The following is a 22,369-nucleotide window of genomic DNA, read 5'->3' as shown; positions in this document are numbered from 1 at the left end:
TCTTCAATATCTGGGACATAAATAAAAAGAAAATGAAGTAAATAACACAAGAGTATAACAAACGGAACCAGTAACCTATTTATTTAGAAAAGAACAAGGTCTTTGTGAATGGTGATAGAAGCGAAGAATTTATGGCTAAATCGGAGACCTGGTTTCAATACTTGCAAGGAAATGGATTCAACAGAGGTCATCCAAAGACCATGTGCTGTTGGGGGTAGTGGTGGTAGTGGTGGAATTGATGCCGGTGGTGATGGTCGTCATATTAAACCGGCTGAGGAATGAGGTTTTTCCAGATTCGGTTCAATACTGACTGAGCTGAGAGATAATCAAAGCCAGCCCAACTGCAACAATTATATCTTTTTTACCAAATACTCTGGGTTCAACACCCTCATTATCGCTTTACTCACATAAAACGGTTGGGGCATTAACTGAGAGAGATTTTGCTATTTCTAGCGAGTTAAACAACAACGTAGAAGTACAGTCGTTGGGTTTAAATATAATTATTATATTGAGAACAGCGCCAACTTTTGACTGGTGGATCAGACGACAAAACAGTTTGTCTTATTTAGTTGCATTCCTGTGGATATCGTGTTCAAATCCTGCCAGAGTTAACTTTATTTCTTATACAGGGTGTTCAAAAAGTCTCTCCTCACGAAGTATTTAACGGTTTTCAGGTGATTCTTGTACACTGATACTATGCTTGCTCCTCAGAAAAAAAATGTCTGGTGGTGTTAAATCAGGTGATCTTAGTGGCCAAAATCCCTTCGAAATAATCCGGTCACCGAAAAACTCTTGAAGTAGCGCCATGGTGATGCGAAGGATGACAAACATTAACAGCAATATATATATATGAATATATATATATGTATGTATGTATGTATATATGCGTTGGCCTTATTACTAATGCAGGAATCGATATCATTCTAATAAACTGAGCTGCATCCTTTCACAAAGTAGGAAGCTTTCTTCCTAACCACATGGTTCCGGGTTCAGTCCCATTGCGTAGAAAATTATGCAAATGTCTTCTACTATAGCTTCAAGCCGACAAAAGCCTTGTGAGTGAAATTGGTAGACGGAACCTGAAAGAAACTCGTCATATATATCTATATATATATCTATATATATATATATCTATATATATATATATATATATATATATATATATATATATATATATATATATATATATAGAGAGAGAGAGAGAGAGAGAGAGAGAGAGAGATATGTGTGTGTGTGTTCTGTGTCTGTGTTTGTTCCCCACTCAAGCACATGACAAGCGGTGTTGGTGCGTTTACATCCCCGTAACTTAGCCATTCGGTAAAAAAAGAGTCGTTAGCATAAGTACAAGGCTTAAAAAAAAAGTACTGCGAGTCAATTCATTCGACTAAAAATTCCTCAAGGTTGTGCTCCAGCATGGCCGCAGTCTAATGACAGAAACAAGTAGGAGATACATATACATACATGTATGTATGTATATGTATGATATACATATGTATATATATATATATATATATATATATATATATATATATATATATATATATATATATATATATATATATATATATCATACGTTGAGAGTATTCCGGTCAGTGTAATGTCATACCAAATAATGTCACCCCCATTAAACGCTTCCAAGAATGGAGTTGGCAGAGCGTGCATCTCGTAATTTTGGGATGTTTCGTATGAAATTCTCTGTGATATTTTTAGCTTATCAGGCGTTATTCTCTTCTCTCATAAATGTCTCGTTGCAGACGCAACTGGGACAACATTTCCCATAAGGAAATACTTGGAGAATTCTTTAGAAAGAATCTTGACATAAATGATCAAGTTAAACCTATAAATAGATCAATGCCTATATTTCTTATCCAGAAATGTTTTCATCTTGAAAATTTCGATAAAACAATTTTTAAAAAAATAAAATAAATGTTAGGCCAAGTCAAAGAATATATGTATGTTGAAGATTTTAGATTCTATCATTTCGATGAACCCAGACTTCAACTTCTTCCACAATCAAGTCTTTTAGTCTGGACTTATAGTTTTCCTCTTCCATCCATCTATATATATATATATATATATATATATATACTCATTTACTCTTTTATTTGTTTCAGTCATTTGACTGCGGCCATGCTGGAGCACCGCCTTTAGTCGAGCAAATCGAAACCGGGACTTATTCTTTGTAAGCCTAGTACTTATTCTATCAGTCTCTTTTGCCGAACCGCTAAGTGACGGAGACATAAACACACCAGCATCGGTTGTCAAGCAATGCTAGGGGGACAAACACACACACACACAAACACACACACATATACATATATATATATATATATACATATATACGACGGGTTTCTTTCAGTTTCCGTCTACCAAATCCACTCACAAGGCTTTGGTCGGCCCGAGGCTATAATAGAAGACACTTGCCCAAGGTGCCACGCAGTGGGATTGAACCCGGAACCATGTGGTTGATAAGCAAGCTACTTACCACACATCCACTCCTGCGCCTATATATATTTAATTAATAAGTCTTAAGGTAGTAAAACAAATAGTCAACAGACTATATATTTTTCATATAAAATACAGTGTACATTTAATACGCATTATATATATATATATATATATATATATATATATTATAAGGTTTTTAACTTTTAAATTTTCATATTCAAAAGAGACAGAGAACGACCCTTAAGGAATCTAGTTAATGATCCCCTAAGGTAAGTTCTTATGCTATATTGGTAACGGTTGCTACATCCTCTGGAAAATTATATATATATATATATATATATATATATATATATATATATATATATATATATATATATATATATATATATATATATATATATATATATATATATATATATATATATATATATATATATATATATATATATATATATATATATATATATATATATATATATATATATATATATATATATATATATATATATATATATATATATATATATATATATATATATATATATATATATATATATATATATATATAAGGAGTGGCTGTGTGGTAAGTAGCTTGCGTACCAACCACATGGTTCCGGGTTCAGTCCCACTGCGTGGCACCTTGGGCAAGTGTCTTCTACTATAGCCTCGGGCCGACCAAAGCCTTGTGAGTGGATTTGGTAGACGGAAACTGAAAGAAGCCTGTCGTATATATGTATATATATATATGTATGTGTGTTTGTGTGTCTGTGTTTGTCCCCCGACCACCACCACCATCGCTTGACAACCGATGCTGGTGTGTTTATGTCCCCGTAACTTAGCGGTTCGGCAAATAGAGACCGATAGAATAAGTACTAGGCTTACAAAGAATAAGTCCTGGGGTCGATTTTCTCGACTAAAGGCGGTGCTCCAGCATGGCCGCAGTCAAATGACTGAAACAAGTAAAAGAGTAAAAGATATATATATATATATATATATATATATATATACTTATATAAATCGACAAGTGTAAGGATTAGAAAAAGTAAGTCAAGCCTACATATATTTTGAATCTTCTTTTAACATGTTTTACTTAACGCATAAAACTAAAGAAAAGACTTTAGTGAGGAAACACATGTGGTGGATATAATAGAGAAAAGATGAAAAAACACAGAAGATTTGTTTTACAGGATCTAAGAGAATATTCGAGCCATGATAATAATAAAGATATTATACAATTTTGTACAAACTAAGGTTTTGTTCTTTCAGTATAATTGACGTAAAGACCGGTTTGGCTTTACTCATCAAGCTGAGAGCAATGTCAAACCGGTCTTTACGTCAATTATACTGAAAGAACAAAACCTTATTTTGTACAAAATTGTATAATATCTTTATTATTATCATGGCTCGAATATTCTCTTAGATCCTGTAAAACAAATCTTTTGAGTTTTTTCATCTTTTCTCTTTCTCCCTCCTCTCTCTCTCTTTATATATATATATATATATATATATATATATATATATATATATATATATATACGTGTGTGTGTGTGTGTATTTATGCATGTATATTTATGTGCGTATTCCTTTGAGTTTGATTTCCACCGTCGCTTGACAACCAGTGCTGGTGTCTTTACGTCCTGTAACATAGCAGTTCAATAAAGATACCGACAAAATAACGACAAGACCTACAAAAAAAAATATGTACTGGGGTCAATTCGTTCGACTAGAATTCGTTAAAGCGGTGCCACAGCAAGGCCTCACCCTGCTGACTGAATCAAATAAAAGAATTATGGAATGAAGGAATCCTGTATTCTATTGAAAATCAGTAAATGTAAAGCTAAATACTCTCAAAAATGTTTTTCCATTTGCAATTCCGTTAGAGGGTGTCAGTTGAGTGTGATCTGTCAGTTATTTCTGCTAGACCATAACAAGAGTGACGGGCGATATGTACCCCTTACAAAACCATATTCAACTACACATACTAACCATTAACTTTACTATTAAGTCCACCTTACTAATAACATATAATCTCTATTATCCGGATATTATAAAATCATAAATTACAGTATTCCATTAAACCTGCTTTATGAGATACATCATGCCAGTTATACGCTTCCTCCTTATGCCAGGTATCGCTGTTCTTGTTGTTTAGGTCTTGAGGAGCATAAATAAAGCGGATCTGTAACCAATCGGTTACCGTCTTTTCAAGGCTTAACTTATCTTGGATTACATTATTCAATGTGCCCTTATATTTTCAGGACATAAGGATATGAATTTTGAGGGATATTGCACTGTTACTCTTCAAGGACCAATATTATAAATCCCACTGAAGCATAAATCCATATCAACATCTACACCAAGCTGCTGGGTGGGCGCGGGAAGTATTTCCGTGCCACGAGTTCCTGACATCGCCATGATTATTGCGGGTTCAATCTCAACCTGACATCTTTCAGTGATACAATATACTGAAAGAATATTGCAGTAACAATAAGACAAGAGAAAAAAAATGACAATGATTTATTAAGAATCCAATTTATGAGTTTTTATTTTACCGGCAGTCTTTATTTCTTATAACATTGCAAGATATAGTTCTCGGCTTCTTTTTTACCTTTTTCACCTACGCTTGATGAATCTAATGTCATTTTCTTATAAATCCAGTTTGTACTTTTTCTTTTTATTAATACAATATCCATTTGTTCTTAGAAATAAAATAAAATATAAGCATTAAGTCGTTTCTTTTGACTTCCAAGAATCGGATCGCCTTATATCTCAAATCTCAAAATTCTTTTTATGATGGAATACTCTTTCCTATAAATCAAGAATCGAGTTTTTTCCCCCACCTTTTTCTTTATTTCTAATCTTGGAAGTAAAGCTTGAAAACTTTTAGAGGAATGCACAACGTTCTGCTACTTTTCGTTCCTATTCTTTTTCTTTATTTTAATAAATCCAGGATGTATATATTTTTTATAAGTCTGAAGTAAATATTACATATATAATTATTGTGTGGGCACATGTGTGTATGTATGAGATATATATATACGCCTATATACTTACATATATGCATATACATACATACATGCGTACATATATATATAATATATATATATATATATATATATATATATATATATATTTACAGAAAGAGAACTATACGTTTTTAATATATTTATGTATTATATATATATTATTTTTGTATATATGTATATGTATATGCACATGATTATATCTATCTATCTATCGAGCGATCGATCTAGCTCTGTGTGTGTGTGTGTGTGAGAGAGAGAGAGAGAGAGAGAGAGAGTAAGAGAGAGAGAGAGTGGGTGAGTTGGTGGGTTTTGGGTGGGTGTGTTTATAAGTATATGTGAATGTATCATATGTTTGTATACTGAAAATCGAAACAGTTTTATCCATATCTATGCAATATTCTTCTACCAAAAAAAAAAAATAAATATAAATAAAAATAAAACAATAGAAAGTCAAGTGCGCAGAATATCGGATAACGTAATGTACTCAATAACGAAAGCAGAGTAATATATTTTATTTGTTATAGAAATTCTATTGAAGATATTCTATACTTCTCTGAAATCTTTCCTTTTAAAGTTAGCTGTCATGGTGAAAAAGACGCAACCAGTGTCAGCATAACCAAGTCTCCATGTGGTAAACATCGACGAAGATATGCGACTGCTCACACCTTTAGTACACTATAAGCGTTTTCTTTCTGTTGAAGAAACAGTAGAACTTGCAGTAGTTTGTCTGAAAGGTAGATGATACTCTGAAAAGTACAGTGAAAAGAACAACTGACTATTTGGTGTCCGAAGGAGTTTTAGGTTTGTCTGGAACAGGCAAAAAAAGAAGAAAAAGCGCGAATACCACTGTTTACGTGTGTAAATCTAATTAACTATCAATAAGTAATAGCTAACCTACTAATTAAGTAAGTAACTAACGAACAAACCAATTAATAAATTAGTTATTTAAATATATAAATAGATAACAGTGACAATTTGATTTTATCATCAGTGTGAAGGTACATGACCCAGTGGTTAAGGTGTTGCGCCTACGATTGCTACATCTTGGTTTAGATTGCTTGACCGAGTGGTGATTGTGTTCTGGAGCAAAACATTTCACTTAACGTTGCTTTACTCCACTCAGATGCAATGACAAATGAGTGCCTGTCGTCCCGTCCAGGGGACATGCTCTGATGTACTCTTGTACTTGTACTCAATGGAAAACGAGTAATTGGCCCTATGAACCCTAGTACTCATAGCAGTTGTTGCTTTTTTATCATATGTATGTATGCGTGTATATGTATATATTTATTTATTGCCTACAGGGGGCTAAACATAGGGGGGGACAAACAAGGATAGACAAAGGGATTAAGTTGATTACATCGACCCCAGTGCGTAACTGGTACTTATTTAATCGAAGCCCGAGAGGATGAAAGGCAAAGTCGACCTCGGCGGAATTTGAACTCAGAACGTAACGACAGACGAAATACCGCTAAGCATTTCGCCCGGCATGCTAACGATTATGCATGTTCATATGTCCACACATGCACACGCGCACAGAGAGAGAGAGAGAGAAAGAGAGAGAGAGAGAGAGAGAGAGAGAGAGGGAGAGAGAGAGAGATGGAGAGAGAGAGAGATAGAGAGATCTGCGTATGTATGTATACACAGGGAAAGAGAGACAGGTTTCCACAAATTAACGTCAACTAATTTCCAATCAAAACATATTTGTCCCCGCTAACTTATATGACGTGTTAAAAAAATAGACTTGAATGAAGTAACGCGTAGTGGGATCGAACAGATAACATCATTTTCGCAACACAATCTCCTTAACCACGCAGTTATACACGTTTGAATAGGTTCCTGAAATTCTTTATTCATGGATTATCTTCTCTGTATATTATATAATTTAGTAATTCCATTGATATTATTTTCGGTGTAATGCTATCGAACACAAGATTTGTCAATACTGCACCAAAGTCGGTGTGTTCACGTAGACCATCATATATATATATATATATATATATATATATATATATATATATATATATATATATATATATATATATATATATATATATATATATATATATACATATATATATATGTGTGTGTGTGTGTGTATGTGTGTGTGTGTGTGTGTGTGCGTGCGCGATTGTGGGCACATATAAACGTGCATATACATGCGCATACATATATATGTTTGTATATGTGTGTCTGAATGTATATATATATATATATATATATATATATATATATATATATATATATATAATATAATGTAATGCAATATAATATAATATAATATAAGCGCACACACGTATCATGCCATTTATAAATAATTGATCTATATTGCACCGTGTACCTGAATGGAGAAAGTCGGATGGGAGTTAGTTAAATGAATCACAAACAATTAAATTTATATTCTCACATGTTCCTATCCACAATTCGATATATTTGCGTGATTAAATGTTTTATGAGCGACCGTTGTACTGGTGCATTCGATGTGAACTGAGAGAGGGAGCGAGATAAAGAGGGAAATTGAGAGAGAGAGGGAAAAGAGAGAGAAAGAGGGAGTGTGAGTGAGAGTGAGAGAGAGAGTGAGAGATTGTTGCAATAAATTCTATAAGACGCTGACTACTGAAAAACATATAAACGTGGACAGATTTACTTTGGATATCTTAAAGATAATGGCGGTTTCCAATTTCCTAATTTGTTTACAAGATTGAAGACATAATAAGAAAGTGATATGAATCTATTGGCTACAATTGCAGGTACCTTTTGTCTGTTTGATGTTTTATATCGGAAGATCTGAGAAGGGAAATTTTACGAAGACCTTATTAGGCGTTTTAATGTTTAGAATTACGAATATCATAACAGGATGAAGTGATTCTCATTGTTATCGAGGATGAATCATTGCTTAGTCATTATTGATACATCAATGTCTGGCCGATCTATTGATCAGGGATCATACGAGCATGTTTGTCAGCAGAAGCCTTTAAGGCAACGACATAATACCAATATTTATGAGAATATGGGAGATTATATAATGCTATTGAGAAGAATATCAGGGTATTGGAATAATAAAGTCAAATATGTTACCCGCTGGGTGGGAAAAAGTGGAGTTTATTTTTTGCTTTGAGAAACATTGAAGGAAAAATAATTTTGCTCGTCGAGAAATTAATTTACAACAATTACAAAATAAACATTATACTAAAACATTAATTACAACCAAATAGGCGGTGAGGTGGCAGAATCGTTAGCACGCTGGACGCAATGCTTAGCAGTATTTCTCCCGTCTATACGTTCTAAGTTCAAATCCCACCGAGATCGATTTTACCTTTTCTCCTTTTTGGGTCGATAAATTAAGTACCAGTTGAGTACCAGTACTCGATGTAATCTACGATCCCTTCTCCAAATTTCAGGACTTATGCCTATAATAGAAAGGGTTATTTACACACTAGATGATTCTACTAATGTTCTGCTATTGTCAGAAAATAGGAATAAGATAGATTGTGTTTAACTATCAAGAAAGAGATGAAGGAACGTGGCTTACTGGTTAGTGAATTCGGCTCATAACCGTGAGGTGGCGAGTTCGATTTTTGGCAGCGCGTCGAGTCCTTGAACAAGATAATTTATTTCACGTTGCTCCAGTTCACTCAGCTGGCAAAAATGAGTTGTACCTGTAATTGAAGGGGGACCAGCATTGTCACATTTTGTGTCACGCTGAATCTCCCCAAGAAATATGTTAAGAGTATGCGTGTCTGTGAAGTGTTCAATCACTTACACGTTAATTTCCCAAGCAGCGTGTTCCGTCAATCGGATCACGTGAATGACTCGTCGTCGTAATCGACGGAGTACCGTTTTATCTAGACGGAAAGAGAAAAGTTCCATATGGAATTTTAAGTGGATTTTGTAGCATTTGCAAAAAATGAAGTTGAATTTAAATGTATGATCTAAATGTTGGAAGCTAAAAGATTCCAAACACGATTGCACAATCAAAAGTTATTGGTTTGAATGCTATTGATCTATGATAGATAAAAATGAAGCAATCATTGATTGATATTATTGCTGTCAGCGTAATAAATGATTAAAGTTGAAAGCATAAACCTACAGGCTACACACATAAACACAAAATAGGCCCAGATACACTGAGGCTAAATACTCGTGAATCTATCTATCTATCTAACTATCTAAATATCTATCTCTATCAACCTATGTATCTACCTTTCTATTTATCTATCTAACTATTTATGTATGTATGTATGTATCTATCTATCTATCTATCCGTCTATATATTTATTTATCTATCTATATATTTATGTATCTATATTAACGCACACACACACACACACATGGTGATACACAGAGAAAGCTAGATGTCTGAGAATGAGTATGTACATAATTTTTGTCCTTTCTCGTGTGTGCGTTCAATATATTGTTTGTGTGCGTTCAATATATTGTTTGTGTGCGCTAGAAGACCTAATGTCTACTTCAAGCTACATTTTTGTCATTGGATGAGTAGGAGCTTTAGGTGTTTTCGCTCAATATATATTCACAATGCCCGGTTGGGAATCGAAACCACGATCCTACGATCGCGAGTCCGCTGCCCTAACCACCGGGCCATTGTGTCTCCACGCAAAAGTGGGTATACAATTATGAAAAGGAAAATACGTACAATACTCAAGTATTTTTATCAAAAAAAGTTTGAAGTTAACCTCATTTCTGATATTTTTATTGTCATTAATCATAATCATACTTTTATCGTAATATTTAATTTTTTTGACAAAAATAAATGAGTATTGTACGTGTTTTTTTTTTTTCATAACTGTGTACCTATTTTTGCACCCCAACTTAATATGCGTCTCTATATAATTACGTATAGGAATACATTTATGTATGTATGTATATATGTATCCATCTATCTCTGTGTGTGTTTATATGTGTCAGTGCGCGTATCTGTGTGTGTGTGTGTGTGTGTGTGTGTGTGTGTGTGTGTGTGTGTGTGTGTGTGTGTGTGTGAATATTTTGTGTTTGTAAGAAAAGTTTCAGAATAAATATAGAGTGACCATGGAAGAAAATTAGTTGTTCCATAAATGTGGAATTTGCACCTTGTAATCTTTATTATTCACGTTGGGTCATAAAATTTAAATGAATAAAGCCCTCGTTTCTATTTGAATGTGGAAATCGAGTGCTAGGAGATAGTTTCATTCTAAGCATGTGTTAAGAGGATTTGAACGAATAATTGTTCACTGGGAAATAAAACTTTCTCATTGAGAGAAGGAATCCTATAGACGAAAGTATATTTCGTTTAGTGTAACGATCTGCATAGTCTGAATATTGTCGTGGTATACTTGCTAATATTAAAATAATATTAACTAATATAAAGTAATATTAACTCGTTTCATCATGCGTCCGTGGTCATGCTGGAGCACTACCATGGTCTTTCTCACTTCTTCAGCCTGAATGTTTCACATCACCACTCCTGGATGTGCCTTTGTCTCAGCTGCTGGTACATTTGGTATATAAGAGAGTTTGATTGCGCTGCCCTCGTCTGTACCTTATGTCGGACTGTTGGTTCATCCGGTATTCGTGGAGAGGAGGATGTCTAATTCCTTTTCTGAAGACATCTACTTCCACCTTATGCAAATCTCTTGATTTTTGTGGCAGGGCATTGAAAAGCTGTGGCCCTTTGAAACCTAGACTATTGCAACACCTGGTCCTGAATTTAGATGAAGTGGATGGTACCATTGGTACAATAAAATGGCGGCCAGTTCTGGCATTTGTAAAACTCAATGCCTAAGTTCGGTACTTGTCCCTCTAGGATTTTCCATATGTATATTATTGCCAATCTCTCGCGTCTTCGCTCCAAGGAGTAATGCTGCAGTTTTCTCAGCCTATCCCCGTGGCTCATCCGCTGCACTGTTTCAATCTTTTTAGTGTAGTGGCGTTGGACTGCTTCAAGCTCCGCTGTTAGTTTGGCACTATGTGGTGATCATAACTGGGAGCAGTAGTCCAGGCAACTGAGAAACCACAGCTTGACAAACCAGGGTGGATGTGTTTACGTGCTCTTTACTTAGCGGTTCGGTAAAAGAGATCAATAGGATTAAAAAGAAGGTATAAATACCGGAGTCGAGACATTCAACTGAAATCTCTTCAAGGCGGTGCCCCAGTTTGGCCGCAGTCTAATGACTGCAATAAGTAAAAAAAAAATAAGGGTTAAATAACGTACACCGTTCCTCCACGTACACATCTTACTCCCTGACGTAATCAGTCCTTTGGACAGGAACCACAGCCTCACATTCCACCCCTCTTCACACGTGGTCTCTCTCATATTATGTAAAAGGAAACAAAACGGGCGGCTAGAATTACGTGCAATTCATCTCTCGTGCTTAGCAGTTCATGCCTCTATAAATAGCTTTTAGCCGAAATATCGTCGGTGTTTAAAATCAAGTGGATGAAGTGGGTGGCTCATGCTCGTAAGATCATGTATTTCATTGACAGACCGGGCAACACTTTATGTCCTCCAGTAGCGTACTTCATTTTATGCTTCGTTCTGCTCAGCTAAGAATGTGTTGCAACGTAGAGCAACGCTGTTATATCCCAGATGTTTTATTGGATACAGTGTAAGTGAGTGGAAACGTGGTGTATAAAAAGGATATGATATAAATGCATTGGAGCTAGACATGGTTCGTATAACGCTGATGAAATTCAATCCCAAGACATTGGTAAATGTGGGGCTATACCATTAGAGAGTTACCCAAGGTGCACAAAAGGGGATTGGAACAGAAAGTATTCTTTCGTTTCGTGAAAATCTTAAACGCCTAGCAGTGCTTGCTCATCTCTCCCCTTTCTCTCTCTCTCTCTATCTACCTATCTATTTATCTATATATGCCACAGAAGCAGGAGAACCCAGTCATGGATGTCAGACAATTTCTGCCACCACATCACCCTTAACATCTGGCCACATACCTTACCAGAATGCAATCCCATTAATTATTGTGTGTGCACAGTTGTGCGAGTGACCTACAAGACTCTTGTAGCACCAAAGATGAACCGAAGGCAAGATTTATGGCAGCATTCCCCAACTTAAACAAGGAGACCATCCAGAAGAGTTGCAGGAGATTCCGAAGTCGTCTGGAGGCTGTGGTTGAAGGCAATGGCGATTCTATTGAATACATTTAGTCTTTCGTATTTCAAGATATTTTTATGTAATTCTGGTAAATATATCTGTTAATTTAGACAACAGTTTATTCACCACACCATGTATGTATGCATGTACGCATGTATGCATGTATGTATTTATGTATGTATGTATGTATGTATGTATGTATGTATGTATGCATGTATGTGTGTGCGTGTACGTAGGTATGTATGTGTGCGTATGAATGTATGTATGTATTTATCTATAACCGTTGGAAAACATATTTCCTATGTCTGCCTGTATGTATGCATGCATATACTAAGGGGCGCCAGTTGATGATTCAGTCCGTTGCTAGGGACTGCGATGTTATCGCACTTGAGCAATAATGAACATTGAACTAATCGAACGCTTAAAAATATTATCTTTTATCACAATGTTGATTTATTGACTGAGGCCACTCGAAAACCAGAGGAGCAACAGTACGAGTCATTGGTCGATGAAAGATGCACTTTGTATTGATTACTGTTTCATAGATGTAGGCGTAGACGTGGCCGGGTGGGAAGAAGTTTGTTTCCCAACCACTTGGTTCTCGGTTCAGTCCCAGTGTGTGTGTCACCTTGGGGCAAGTATCTTCTGCTATAGCTTCAGACCAACCATCCAGGCCACGCTGTAAAGTTGTTGACATTTGGAAGGACATCCAGCTGTGAAAATCATGCCAAAATTGACATTCCCCATGCTAGAGCCACGTAAAAAGTACTGAGCCCACGCTGCAGAGTGGCTGGTGTTGAGAAGCGCATCCAGGTGTTAAAACCCCGCCGAAACAGACACAGTAGCCTGAGGTCGTCTTCTACGTAACCGGCTCCTGCCAACCGTGCATGCGTGGACGACGGACGTTAATCAATGTTGATGATGATGATGATACACATGCGCACACTCACATGCATATGTGCATAGCGTTCATATTAAGGGATTTAAACATACGATCATAAGGGGCTCGGTTATATCCCTCAATGAGCGGATTTCTTGTGAAATTAATCAGAATATTTCTTCCCTGTTGTTGTCGTCAATTCACCACTGAATAAGTAACAGTAATTGCTATGCGGCTGGGTGGGGGTTTCGACGTAGCGATGGATGGCAACCCATCCCGTGGGAGTTACAGAACTCTTGGCTTATACACCGTAGGAAACAAGCTGAACTTCCTGGTTTACTGAGGTGAGAAGACTCATGTCTGACGTAAATATTCACGTGCGTTTATATATATACATATATATCTATATATGCATACATATGCATGTGCGTGTGTTTATGTATGTATGCATACATATATACATACATTAAATACATTACCTATATATTCATATATATATATATATATATGTATATATATATACACACATAAACATATGTAAAAGTATATGCGTGAGAGTATTTGAGTCTGTGTCACTGTATACTTGTATGTATATTCATATATATATGTGTATATATATATATATATATGTATATATACATATATATGCATATAAATATATATTTACACACACATATATATTTATATATGCATATATGATGATATACATATATATACATATATACATATACATATATACATATATACGTGTGCGTGTATGTCTATATATATATATATATATATATATGGATACATGCATAATGATTTCATACGTCCGGGTGTGTTGTTGCCATAGTATTTTTACTGTTCCTCTAACAAAGCCGCCATCAATAGATCGGTTGTATAGCGACCGCGTTACTGTCCAGCAGGTTCTATTGATTTCTCTGTACGTTCAGAGCAGGTAGTCTCTCTTTCATAAACGCAGACATCATTAGTCTTTATCCCTCAAATATCCTACCTTTACGCACACATACAAAAAAAAATCTATTAACCTATTTATATATTTATTCACTTGCTAGTTAATAGTTTAAACACATATATTGCTTGCAATTCTTTTAAGCACTCACATACAGACACACACACACACACACACACACACACACACACACACACACACACACACACACACACACTGTTTTTGATATTGATTTTCGTTCTTTTTTTCTTTTCTTTTGCAGAAAAGAGCTGATTATCAGAAATAGGAGGCATATAACTACAGTGTTTTGTAGATGCGTGTTGGTGTAGACTTGGTGTTGTGGCCTCTAGCAGGAAGTTTGAAGGCGATGCGATCAGACCGTTCGACAAGTAGCTGCTTGAATAGATAGGAGATAAAACACGAAACAGAAAGTAAAAGAAGAAACAACAAAAACAACACCCACAATAACAACAACAATAAGAAGAAAAACAAAACACACAGAAAACTAACGATCTATTGTATGAAAAATGAAATGTAATGACAACACAAAGCTATTGTAATTAAGTGGATTAACTGTGTGTGGGAGTGGGTGTAATTGCGTATGTGTGCGTGTGTGCGCGTGTGACTCTTCCTTTCTCTCTCATTCTCTCATTCTCTCTCTCTTTCCCCATCTCCCTCACGCTCAACACTCCGCACCTATTGTACTACTTCCGGCAGATGGTCTCTGTATTTTATGGTTAATATCGTTATTGTTGCACTCGGTGTTGTCAAATAAGTTGAACAACTACAACAACAACAACAACAACAATATACTCCACACGGACGCAGTGTTGTCTACAGGCGAAATCGAAAGGGTTGCACTACATGTTTGTTTGTTTGTCGTTGATTTCGTGGAGGGATCCATGTGTGTGTAAAGTTCATGATCTTGAATTGCAAGGACGGATGATTATCAAGGATTAACGGAAATCCACTTGACCTGTAAGCAGGAGTGTATTAACACCGGTGAAATTTTGAACTCGGATCTGTAAAGGAAGAAAACAAATATATTCATAAATTGGATTAAATTTTCATTTATCGACAACTGTTTGCATCTGGCTTCGGAATTATTCATACCACCACATCGATACTCGCTGTTATTGTACTAATCACATTGTACAACATATTGTTAGTTCTGTTACTAACATACGCTCTCACACACACACATACACAAACGCAAACACGGATAGACGCACACATACACAAACACAAACGTACACAAAGAAATGCACAATCACAAAATCACACACTTGAGCAAGTAGTCGCAGTAATACACACGAACTGACACACGCACTGACAACACGCACTCCACTGACACACGCACTGACACGCTGACGTATTTCTGAAAACTGAAGTAAATCTGATAATTAAATCCCCAAAGAATATAATCGCAAATATACAGATGCCTACAATCATAAACATACATATTCATATTCATACATAGGTACATACAAGCACATATATATACATATACATATATACGTACGTATATATACATATATATATATATACATAGACGCGAAACAAGGCACACATATAGACGCGATTTGAGATTAATATCTCGAATGAATGATACAAAAATATAACAAACTTAGGAGAAAATGGCGGAAACAAGAATTTCTCAAGTAAATTTAGTGGAATGTATACCAAAAGATGTAGAACTCAGCTTCATTGATCTTGGAGATGGAAATACCCAAACGAAAAAGAAAATACCGAAAAGGATATTACATTTTAGTGACGGTGTCATTGAAGAATATTCTTCCTCAGAAGACGAACAAACCAGCTGTGATGACAGCAAATCTCCTTTAGTACCACCAAAGTCGTTTGATCCACGATCTCCAACGATTTTACCATGGATTTGGTTTTATTTGACAGTTGCTTTTCGGAAATCTTTAAAAACTGCTGAGATGTGTGGTGAGAAACTAGGATGGGCGCTAGGTATAACCAGCCCTAAGTATCAATATGCCATAGACGAATATAATCGGCGGAAAAAGGAAGAAGAAGCTGCTATTATAAAAAGACAACAGGAAGGGCAGCAGGGAAAATTTTAGACAAACTCCATGATAACTCGGGTTGTGCTAAAACTCTCTTACCTTACACTCGGAGAAGTGAATATATGGATATGTGAATTGTAATATATGTATATATATATATATATATATATATATATATATATATATATATATATATATATGCACGGCATGGAGAGATAAACCTATGATTTAATTTAAAGACTGTGTATTTGTGTTTATGTTCTTTTACAGCAAAGTTTTGAAAACAATCAGTCAGGTTTGCCATATATCTTATATACATACATACATACATACTTACATACATACATACATATAAATACACATACATGCATACTATTATATATATGTGTAGGTATATATATGTGTATATAAATATATACATACACATATATATATATATATATATACATACATACATATATACATACAAATACACATACATGCATACATTTATATATATGTATGTATGTATGTATGTATGTATGTATAATAACACGAAGATGGAGGGTGTTAGGCTTTCATAGTAAATCACATTTGTTGTCAGCACTGCATACCAGCTTAAAGCTGCTGAACCTATATTCATAATATACCATTATACAAAATTATTCTGTATAATTACTATATAGTTGGATATTCTTCAGCAACAACCGTGTGTGGGCGCATCATAGGGTAGGTCGGTATGTATTTATGAATACAAAAATCAAATGATATTATATATATATATATATATATATATATATATATAGCCAATCTGTATAGATAAAGTACAATTTGAACTTCAATCGCAGAGTTAATTTAGTATTCATACTTGTGTATACATGTATATATACATACACATAGCCCCACCTATGCCATCATCGAAAACGGATGTTAACTGATGAAGATGGTGCTGACACGTTTAGATATTATACATGCAAACTTATGCATATGCACTACTGCATATGTATATAAAATAGCACATATTTTGTTATATATCCTGTTCTTTTTACGTATTTAATTCTGTAAATTATACTGATGTTCCATTCGATGTGTTTATATGTACATATATAATTTTATATATTTACAATGGACCTCAGTCTTTGTCGACGATGGTCGTGAGTTGCTTTAATTTGTTGGTCTACCTACGCGTTAAATTAACGTGTGAGCGGCCGCAACAATGGGATCTAGTGTGTGACAAATCTGGACTTTCATTTACAGGAAAGATATTATTACCCGGGCTTCCACATAATTTCATCAATCAGTTTTGGCTACCACGTAGTCGGATCGAACCTACGACCTCGTGATTCTTCGTACTATTCCGTGGTTGCCTCGTCAACACTTGGCATATGATTTGTAATTTTATATGCATGCGTGTGTATGTCTATGTATATATTTGTGTATGTGTATGTCTCTACGTACATGTGTTTGTGTATGTGTGTGTGTATTTATGCATGTGTGTGAGTTTGCGTGTTTATGTACTTATGCGTGACGTTTTTAACCTGCATAAATTATGTTTTTGCTACTAGGCAGCAACGCATGCGTATACATGCATATATATATATATATATATATATATATATATATATATATATATATATATATATCCACACAGGAGCACACACATTGATACATATATGTATAAATATAATCAAATATATACACATATGCACATACGTATATATACATAATGAAATTCTTATTAACTTCATCACCATCTCTACCATCCACCACCACCTCCACTGCCATGTATATATGTGTGTGTACAGTATATATGTATGTATATGTGTGTATATATATACACACACATACACACACACATATATATATGGACAGATATAAATATATAGATACATATATACATACATACCTACAAACAAACAAACACACACACATGCATGCATACTTACAAATAAAAATACTCTGTTGTTGATGTTGAAGTTCCAATGAAGTAGCCTTGAATGTAGGTTAGAAACCGGTTCTTTCTCTATCGGCGAAAATCTTGAAATAAAAACTGACCAATGACATACATACATACATGCATACATAATATATATATGTATATATATATATATATATATATATATATATATATATATATATATATATATATATATATATATATATATATATATATATATATATATATATATATAAATATATATATATATATATATATATATATATATATATATATATATATATATACATATATATATACTTATATACAGACATGTGTACACACATGTACCCATATTGCATGCACACACACACACACACACACACACACACACACACACACACGCACACACACACACACACGCACACACACACACATATATATATATATATATATAATTATGTGTATTTCTTCTAGCTTAATGAATAAAAATTCTTCTGATAGAATAAATGGGTTAATAGAAACCAATGTAGCAAAGAACACAAAATAACTGTGGTTTAGTTCCTGTTTTTAAGGCAGGAACTCCTTGAAATTTTGGGTATTTGAGTATATTTAAGAATTTAAGGAATGGAGAAAACGCATGTTATATATATATATACCGTCGTTTGTGCGTAGGTATCAATGTAAATGTGTGTATGTAAAGGAAATGTCGACATTGCTGCATAACTGGAACGGTTATTGGGAAAGTTGATGGAATAAAATATGAAATTGAAAGTCTTAAATTCTTCTCAAAATTCCTTGAAGCTCCTGAAATATGAAAAATCTCTTAAAAACCTTGTATTGTGTTTCTTTAATCCACGTTGTCCATTATCTTCATTGTCACCGTCGTCGTTATCATTATCACAGTCATTTGCCTCATCAACATCACCACCGCCACCGCCCCCGCCATCAAAACTGCCGCCACCGCTTTCGCCATACCACCATACCATCATCAAATCCTTATAATCTTCAACATCGTCTTTACTCTCCGCCACCACCTCCACTGCCATCTACATATGTATGTGTGTGTGTGTATGTATACGGCATATATGTATATATATATAATCATGTATATATATATATAGGTACGTAATACACATACGCACATATACAGGCACATGCACACACACGAACACGCATTGCCACACGCACCATTTAGCATGCTTCTTATCATTTCAATGGACTCTCATAAACAACACACAATTCTTTAGATATTTGTTGTTGTTGTTGTTGTTGTTATTTTTAGGCGGCGAGCCGTCAGAATCATTAGCACGCTCTGAGATCAAATTCCGCCGAGGTCGACTTTGCCTTTCATCCTTTCGGGATCGATAAATAAAGTACCAGTGCAGCACTGGGGTCGATGTAATCGACTAATCCCCCTCCACCAAATTTCAGGTCTTGCGCCCTATTATTATTATTATTATTATTATTATTATTATTATTACTAAGACGAAGAGCGCGATGCGATTGTAAGATATCTTATTAGTTACACAATATTTCAACAGTACGTCTGTCTTTGTCAAATTCAAAATAAGAAGTGATAAAAATTCAAAATTTTGAACTTCACAAAGACAGACTTACTGTTGAAATATCGATCAACCAATAAAATATCTATTACAATCGAATCGCGCTCTCCGTCTTGACTGTTTACCATTGTGAATAGTTACGTCAATCCTTTTTAAATTATTATTATTATTATTATTATTATTATTATTATTATTATTATTATTATTATTATTATTATTATTATTATTGCTACCTGTGCGGCAAATTTAACCAATTCAGTAATCAGTAAATCGTTGGATAGAATGGTTTGCATTATTTGTTAATCGTCCTGATCCTCTGCACTTTGATTTAATCCCATCAAGGTCAGCTTAACCTGTAATCCGTCTGGGATCGATGATCGAGGTTGGTTATTTTACTGATTAGCTCATCCGCAAATTGCTGGCCTTGGTATTATGTAAGAATTAACGATGATAATTTATGCAATAATTATGAATATCCATGACAATTTATGTAATAATTATGTTTATGTATGATAATTTTTGCAATCATTATTTAATTAGTCATCAGAGTTATCAATATTGTCTATGCTGTACCAACAACTGCCCACGCAGAGTTTTGTCTCAAAATATGTAGGTAATGCCTCTACAAAGCGGAAGATGGATAGAAATAATAGCCACATTTTCTTATCATGCACTATCCTCAATGAAAAATGAGGATATAAATATGTCGGGTAATGTGTGGTGCTTGTGGGTATATATAAATATATAGGGTATTGTGTGCATATATATGATACACCCACAAACATGTTCTCGCGCGCACACACGCTCACACGCACACACACACACACACATGTATATTGTATATTTTATTTGTTTCAGTACTTGGACTCCGACCATGCTGTAGCACAACTTTAAAGTGTCTAGTCAAATTATCAACCCATGCACTTACTTTTAAACCAGGCATTTAGACTATCGGTGTCTTTTGCTGAATCGCTAAGTTACGGGGAAAGTCGACAAACTCACACCGGTTGTCAAGCAATGATCGTGGAGAAATAATCACAGAAAGACACACACAGATATATACATGTAGGACAGACTTCTTCTAGTTTCTGTCTACTCATTCCACTCTCAAGGCTTTGGTCGGCTCGAGATTATTGTGGAAGACAGTGGCTCAAGGTGTCATGCTGTGGGACTGAACCTTCGTGTTGGTTGGTTGGTCTATTTTGTATATTTTATATGTCCAGAACAATCTTCACTAAGCTTCACGCTGGCAAATAAAATCCTTTATTGCCTTTCATAAGTTTTTATGTGTACCTTGTGTTAATGCATAAGAGTGAGGCATGGTCCGTAACATCAGAAATGAGAAGGCGCTCGGAGAGCTGGGGAATGAGGTTTTTAAGGAGATTATTGAGGATAACATAAACAAAGTGCTTATGAAGAAGTGATGATGATTTGGGCTCTGATAAATAGGAAACTGCTTCGTGATGAAAGGGCTAAGCAACTGAGATATCGTGATCATGTGATAAGAAAAGAGGGCGTAGAAAGTTTAACGATGACCGGAATGGGTGGAGAGGAAAGAAACAGAATGAAGGAGAGGAGGATAAGGATGTGAAACTTGATGAAGTCTTAGGAAGGAAAGAACCATTCAACACCAGGAACTGAAGCTGTTACTGAAAACAAAGAACAGAGAATTGTAGCCGGACATGTTTGCCAATGTCCTGCATTCTGTACGTGGCACTTAAAGAAGGAGATTGCAGTTGAAGTAGCCATTCCCTAAATAATGTTATCAATTCGCTTGTTTCTGTAGTTAATCTTATTAAATCCATTTAGTCTCCAGTTGATAATATTATATCTAACTCTACTAACCTCAATATTCTTAAATCTATTCTCCTTACCTTTAACATTTAGCATTGTTTTGTATACCACTTTAACGAATCTGTAATATCGTCTCCCTCTCATTTCCTTTTATTAGTGTTTTACATAGTCAAGTTCATCGTTTCCTGTGTATTTCATAGTCGGTCCGTGTTTTAAATCTCTTACTCTTTCCATCGTTATTTAACCTAATATCGTTACATCTCATTACTTTAAGATGCCCATAGGCTGTAATTCCAAATCACTTTTCATTTCCCGAACACCGAATACAATCTATTGTTGCAGAGTAGCAAGAGCATCCAAGTTTGCTAATTATATCACACAGATGGATACGCTATGAGTTCAAATACCCACCAGGTCGACTAGACCCATCCCTTAACTAGCCTTGTGCCAAACTTTAGGAAGAATTATCGTTATTGATGATGTTGATGTGTTTACTGCTACTTTAATTGCTGTTGTTGTTGTTTATTATGTTACCAGAAGGCAACGGCAAGAAGTGTCTATGGTTTGGTAGCCAGGCCAGTGCTAATAGTCTAAGAGTAGGCTTCCTAGAAATGTCAGTTTGTGCACCAGACTCATTCATCTTTGTGG

The 22,369-nt window shown here is 35.0% G+C and overlaps 1 protein-coding gene across 1 annotated transcript in view; it reads left to right on the top strand.

Annotated features, from left to right (window-relative positions):
* Window positions 1–18,509, top strand: part of LOC106878637 (protein FAM177A1) — a 70,979-nt gene extending 52,470 nt beyond the window's left edge. Inside the window, exon 2 of the mRNA XM_089364028.1 lies at window positions 14,680–18,509. Coding sequence (XP_089220154.1) covers window positions 16,055–16,504 — 450 coding nt within the window. The 5' untranslated portion in view covers window positions 14,680–16,054 and the 3' untranslated portion in view covers window positions 16,505–18,509. The remainder of the gene's footprint in view (window positions 1–14,679) is intronic.
* Window positions 18,510–22,369: the final 3,860 nt, after the last annotated feature.

The sequence above is a fragment of the Octopus bimaculoides genome, chromosome 16, assembly GCF_046866305.1.
Source record: "Octopus bimaculoides isolate indiv1 chromosome 16, ASM4686630v1, whole genome shotgun sequence".
NCBI classification, from domain to species: domain Eukaryota; kingdom Metazoa; phylum Mollusca; class Cephalopoda; order Octopoda; family Octopodidae; genus Octopus; species Octopus bimaculoides.
This window is presented reverse-complemented; position numbering and strand designations above follow the sequence as displayed.